General features: G+C 34.3%; 1 protein-coding gene across 1 annotated transcript; it reads right to left on the reverse strand.

Annotated features, from left to right (window-relative positions):
* On the reverse strand, positions 1 to 1230 carry LOC123307199. Its single transcript, XM_044889422.1, has one exon. The coding sequence runs from the start codon at positions 1228 to 1230 to the stop codon at positions 1 to 3; it is 1230 nt and encodes a 409-aa protein (XP_044745357.1).
* Between the last annotated feature and the right edge of the window lie 6026 nt (positions 1231 to 7256).

Here is a 7256-nt window from a genome sequence, read left to right on the forward strand (position 1 = left end):
TCATATCGATGTCAACTTTCGAACTGTTTCAGTTAGAGGCAAATACTCCATCACACAGTCGTACACGATTATACAATATGCTTTAGTGGAGGTGGGAAAACCAACTCTAGATTCAATCTCAAGTTTTACATCAACAGTTGAAGATTTAAAAGATTCACTTCGTCTCGAGCAATCAATAACAAATAAGCATCTGTTTTTGAAGTCTGAATATTGCAATATTGGATTGATTTTCAGATTATTATAACTTGTTGAAAATTCTGTATAATTATAGTATGCTTCTGCATAATCATTTTTATTGAAATTCAATCTTAAATTTTCTTGAGGAATGAATTCACCATTCAGTAGCAAACGGACATTTGAGATGTCCAGATTGTCGAATAACATAGAATTTTCAGTACTCTTATTTTTCTTATTTGTCTGAAAACAGCATATTATGAATCTAGGATAATCAATAATTGAAGTGGTTTTAATATTCCATATTTCTGTTAGAGAGTTCGCTGTCAGAGTTGGCAATTCGTGAATTTCCCATTTTCTGAATGGAAATAATATTGCTCTATTTGATTTCATTGATTCTAGTAATTCAATCTTCAATACATCATCTTGATAGATATGTTTAACTTTCAGTTCGATACTATCAATTGTAAATTTGCCTTTTGTAGCATTGACTGTTTCCTCGGGACCAGGTGTGATTTTCATAGCATTATTGTCATTTTGAGATCTCATCAATCGAATAGTTTGCTTCCCACAGATAGCTAAACGGTAATCGTCGAAGAAATTCAATACATGTCTTAATGGTATTCTAAATACAAAATTTCCATCAGCGTTTATTTTAGGATCATCAGGATATGACCAACTAGCTGTTTCCAATTCCCTCACAGAATCTTTATCGTAACACAGATATCCTTTTATTGTACTTATTAATCCTGGATCTCGTACCGAATCAACTTCAGTTCCATGTAACTCATATGAGATTGTGTCAAAAAGGAAAGCTCCCCCATTCAAAACTAATTGAACAGTTCCATTACCAGCAGTTTTTTGAAGTTTTCCCTTAATGATGAGAGCTGCATCATGCATAAGGACCCATGTATCAGCACGATTTATGGTTATTTCAATAGTATCATTATTGCCGAAAGATTTTACAAACGGCAAATATGTTCTTGTGTCCACTTTTGTGATTGATTCGTCATTGTTGACTGGCTGATATAGGTTAAAGGTGTTGTTGGATAGCATGTCCAATAGATTTTAGGAATAATTTATTTTTCACGGTGAGTTTTCCACCCAGCTTCTTACACGTTCTCTTCACAACTGGTTTAGATGGAGTAGGGGCTGCATATTTATTTTTCACAACTGGTATAGATGGAGTAGGGGCTGCATATTTATATGATGAGTTTATTATCAAGACCATTTTTTCAATTCTAATCGTATTATTATCTCCTCACCCCTGAAGTTAACTTGTTTCTGAATCTTGATCGAGCACTTTCAAAGTTATATTGTATATTCTTGATGTCGTCAGTGGCAAATAAATCAAATTTCTAGGCACTTCGTCGATACTATATCCAGGATCGGAGTCTACTGAAAATTCATATATTGTATGTGATGGTCTATTGTTATAGAAAGCTCCTCCAGTAATATTGCTATCTATGTGTATAGTTTGAACCTTAACAATATTAACAGGTATATCAGATTCGTGAATTTGATTTGGTGGAAGAATTATTTTAGAGAACCCTAAGAGTTTTCCAATCGAATTGTCTTTGGAGAAATCAATCACAAAGTCTTTATGGTAAATTTCACTTTTGAGTGTATTGCGATTGGGTCTTAAGAAAAATAGTTCCTCACTGTCACTCGATCTTTCAATGTGAGAAGAACAGACATGACTGAAAGAGAGTAACACATCATCTATTTATTTATATCATTTTGTTTGATAAAAATTCCAAACACAGATGACCACAATTGTAGGCATTAGTTCTCTGATAATCAGTTTGGTTATATTCAATTTCAGAGTTTCTGAAATAACGAACTAATTCTTTAGGCGGTTTCAAATTTCCATAACTATCAAAATATTCCACATCTTTTCCCTTTTTGACATATGCAACCCAGTGCGTTCCTGGACCATATGAAGTATCTAAATTCACAACTCCACACTGTGTTCTGTTTATAGCTTTTGGTAAAGTGTTTCGCATAAATACACCTCGAAAATGAGGAATACTTTGGGCAAATTGTAATATCTCGTGATCATATAATGCCCAAACTGGCAAACTTTTCAGAGGTTTTTTTTTTTTTTTTGCTTCTTCAAAAATAGTCCATAACCTTTATTCATCTTTTTTAAGAACAATCCATGTCCAATAGCTTCCATAGCCCTATTATGCCGTTTTTCTTCCTCTCACTTCTTTTTTGCTCTGTTGGCATTGATAACAGCATTGGCAACTGAACCACTTCCTCCAAGCACTGATCCAATAGCACCCAAACCAGCTAAAATACCCATTAATGGTAGTACTCCACCACACTTACTTTCAAAGGGTATAGTTCGTGGAATTCGTATTTTACGTTTACCACCTGTCCTTTTAACAGCTGCTCTTGCTGCTCTCAGAACTATGGATGCTGATTTCTTCATATCGTTCGTATTAGATTTTTGTAATATCTTATTCACAGGGTTCAATATAGCAGTCCGGAAGGATTTTCGATATCCCATACCTAATTTTCGTTTGGCTTTCATAGTACCAGTTACAAAAAGCGCTGCAGCTTTTTCACGCCACGAAGCGTCCTTGGAGCGAAATCGATTCCAAGCTCTATCCTCCAATTCTTTGTCTGCTTTATGTCTTTCTTCTAAATTGTTTGTCCTGCTATAGGTTATATCATGAACCTTACACGCCTGATCTAAAGGATTTATTCCAGGATCACCTCTTTCTAATCGTTTTTGCAGTTTAGTACCAGGTCCACAATATGAGTATCCTACAGAGAGAGAGAGAGAGAGAGAGAGAGAGAGAGAGAGAGAGAGAAAGAGAGAATATATTAATTATAATCGTACAACTTTCATCATTTTTTTTTTCTCACCAGGCAAATGGAGTTCAATAGGAAGCTTATTTATTATGGAGTTTATAAGACCCCCACCATTGGCGAAGGTCAGCATTATACTGAATAAATAATGTGTAAGCTCTATTCATATATAACATTATATAATGAGACAGAAAGAGGATCTGGCTTTATTTGATTGTAAGATGGAAGTCGAACAGCAACCATCTGTTTTATCAGTTGATAATTTAGATATGTTAGAAAATGAAAGATTTCCAAAATATGGAGATCTCTTTCCTGACAGTTGTCGAATTTTATTTGCCGGACCAAGTGGTTGTGGAAAATCCAATGCACTTTTGAGTTTACTGTTATCTCCGAATGGATTACGATTCAAAAATATATATATTTATTCTAAGAGTCTTTATATCAACCGAAATATCAATTGTTGGAACAAGTGCTGAAAGGCGTGCCTGAAATAGGTTATCATCCATACAAGGAGAATGATGATATAATTGATCCTATGAAGAAAATTCTATCATTATTTTTGATGATGTTGTTGGAGATAAGCAAGATAAGATTAAAGCCTATTACTCTATGGGTCGACATAAAGCCATTGATGTGGCATTTCTATGTCAAACTTATGTTATGGCAAGCAAACACTTATGTCGTGATAACTTGAATGTTATTGTATTATTCAAACAAGATGATACTAATCTGAAACATGCTTTCAATGAGCATGTCTCTCCGGATATGTCATATGAAGAGTTTAAACAACTGTGTGCATTCTGTTGGAATTCAACCAAATATGGATTCATTGTTATTGTTAAAAACTTTGATATTGATGGAGGACGCTATCGTCAAGGATTTGACAGGTTCATAAAAAAAAAATTCAGTCAAATATAAAAATTATGTAAATACATGAAATGCCCTCAGTATAGATCAAACTAAGCCGTAATGAAGAGTGCTATTGAGCAGCAGAGAAAACGTAAAACACAACAACTTATAAGAGATGTGAGAAAGAAGTTTCTCACATTCAAACTAGGAAAAAATGAAGACGATCGATCAATTTCTCAATTATTTGATCCGATCACCAAACGACTACATAGAATAGAATACAAGCAAACAGATGGTTTATTGAAGACTGTGAAACTCCATACAGCTCCAGTACAGCTCAAGACAGCTCAACTGACAGATCCAACACAGCTTCAGACAGATAAGCTGTCAGCTCTGAAACAGCATCCGACAGCAGGGCTGTCAGATTCCTCATATTTTTCAAAGGAAGATTTCTTTCCGGAAAACACTGAAGAAGAAAGTCAAGAGACTCAGTATAAAAATGTGTACCAATCAAGTGTTGATGAATATTTGAAACAGTATCCAGTTGAATCTAGACATTATATTTCATCTATATTGTCATCCCCTGAACAAGATAATGTAGTCGGTATCACATATGGGCCTAAATACGATTCTAAAATTTCGAAATGGTTTCTTGGTAACAAGGCTATCAGTTTTGATGGCAAAACTAGTGAGATTATAATAGACAATAATGAACGATTTCCCGGTACACCAGGGCTGTACAGACTGATATTCGATAAACAACCGACCGATTATACGAAAGAGGATTCACAATGTTATAAAACAGTTTTAAATTTGACAAACGTTCATAGGAGACAGTTTGATGCTACAAAGCAACGACGTGGATCAGCAGCATTTAAATGGGTTGAAATTATAAAATCTTTAACTTCAACTCAAGGAGGCAGTTTGTTGACATACAATGAAAAACCAGTCGAGTATGTGTATTGGAATGATGTGAATGAACTAGTTGATAGATTACAATTACTTCATGCGTCAAGAGATGCAGGTAATACATCGGTGGATAATGAAATCCAATCTATTATCGAAGAACTACGCGAAGCTAACATTATATATTAATAATGCAGTTTGAAATGATCAACAGTTCAAGAATGCCTCTCAGTAAGTTTGGTGGAACCTCACGAGGGCTACAAAATAAATTTAAACGTAAACGTACTGAAAGTCAAAGCTTCCCTTTAACTTCAGATGGTGATTATGATTTCGGTAATCGTAAGCTATGCAATGTAAGAATACCTACCGAAAAAAGTGATGTTGTGACTAAAGAAATTCTAGACAATGAATTGCTCAAAGTTATCAATTTAATGGGCGATTTAGGAATCAGAGTCCAAAGTATCAAAAACGAGTTGGAGCTCAGCCATGAGAAAATTATCTCCGATGTTTTATCCAACCAGGAAAAATGTCTTCAGGATTTGAAACAAGAACTGAGGGAAGATTTCAGATCATTTGTTATAAAGTGTAGTGAGAAGGTCACAAAGAATTGATTGAGATTTTAACTTTACGAATAGACTAGTTACAATTACAACTGACTCGATAGTTATCCTACTCAATTAAAAAAAAAGACCATTTCCAATGGAGCACTCAAAGGAGAAAGTTCAAGTGGTTAATGAGCTGCATAGACCAGCTAGAAAAAATTTCCCCCGAAGGCGTACTATCATCAAGGGTATAGATGATTTGTGGCAGAGTGATTTGATGCAAATGGACTCCTATGCTGATGAAAACAAAAATCATACATTTGTTCTCGTTGTGATTGATTGCTTTTCCAAATTTGTCTGGACTAAAGCATTGAAAACGAAATGTGCCGAAGAAGTTACTAAGGCGTTTTCGGAAATATTGAAACAGAGTAATAGAAGACCCAAGAACCTACAGACTGACCAAGGAAGAGAGTTTTTCAATTTTAAATTCAAAAACCTAATGAAAAAATATAAGATCAATTATTACAATACATATTCTGTGAAAAAAGCAGCAATTGTTGAACGAGTAATACGAACTCTTAAAGAAAAACTATTCAAGTATTTCAGTTTGAATGGAACATACTATTGGTTGCAAATCCTACCGAAAATTGTCGCTGATTACAATACAATTAAACATAGAACAATTGGAATGAGTCCTATTGAAGTAAATAAGTCAAATGAGAAACTCCTACTTAGAAGTCGGTTCAATCACATCAAAATAGCTGGTAGAGGAAAATTTAAAGTTGGTGATACTGTGCGTATAAGTAAATTCAAACATGTTTTCTCTAAGGGTTATTTACCAAATTGGACAACAGAAATATTCAAAATCAGTAAGATACAAATTACTAATCCAGTAACTTACCTTCTTGATGACTTACAAGGTAATCCAATCCGAGGAGCTTTTTATGAGCCTGAACTTCAAAGCGCTTCAAACTCAGATATATATTTAGTTGAAAAAATTCTATGTGAGCGGGGAAACAAAGTACTTGTGAGATGGCTTGGATTCGATCAGTCACATGATTCATGGATAGATAAATCCAACCGTTTATAGAGATTTTTTAATTTAGTATCGCTTTGATCTTCAGTTCAGCAACATGTACTGTCAAGAGAGTGAATTTAATCCATCTCCATATTACGATTCTGAAATGATTGATATCGAAAGAAAATTTGTTTTGAATACAAATTTCAGAACAGGAGGATATAACATCGATTGTGGCTTAAGTAGTGCGAGAAACTATGAACCCTCAGTGAAGCTGTCAACGAATGAAGACCCTTTGATGTTTGGTGGAAAAATGTTCATTTCGTTTGATTACATGCAATGGATGATGCTTACTGAAATCCTCAACTTGAATGAAGCAAATGATATTCGATTTATTGATGATATTTCTGTTACAACCACAACTGTGAATGGATTCAAAATGATCATGATATCAAGGAAGGAAAATCATTTATATCTTATTAGCGACGATGTTGCTAAGATTCTAGAATTCAATAAAAGTTTTCTCAGAAATAGATTGGAAATGCTTATGAAACTTGATTTCAAATCTTAGTTCTCTAGTACTCGGTTTTTCTGTTGAAGGTAACGTCGCACCAACACAAATCTCTGTTCTTGGATTTTTACTCAAAGAATTTAAATTCACGTGTACACAAGCTTTTCTTTGGGTATGGTACACTAGTAAAATCCCATCCTAGTAGCCAATTATATTTTTAAGCTCTAAGTTCACTTTTTTAAAAAAACAACTTTATTTCTCGAAGCAAGTTTATTTCACGCAGGTCTGAATAATAATGAATCACAAAACTACATTTCTACCAGAGGAAAGCGAAAACTGCTGACTAAAAGCTATACGAATATTCCTCGAACTCCACTCGAGGTTGTTTACATTACTCTAAGGAATGCTTACGCCTAATTACCATAACAATATGCAA

The sequence above is a fragment of the Coccinella septempunctata genome, chromosome 1, assembly GCF_907165205.1.
Source record: "Coccinella septempunctata chromosome 1, icCocSept1.1, whole genome shotgun sequence".
Classification (NCBI taxonomy): domain Eukaryota; kingdom Metazoa; phylum Arthropoda; class Insecta; order Coleoptera; family Coccinellidae; genus Coccinella; species Coccinella septempunctata.

Bases quoted from the DNA above. Each gene is read 5' to 3' on its own strand.
- LOC123307199 (XM_044889422.1), bottom strand. From the start codon at position 1,230: ATGCTATCCAACAACACCTTTAACCTATATCAGCCAGTCAACAATGAC.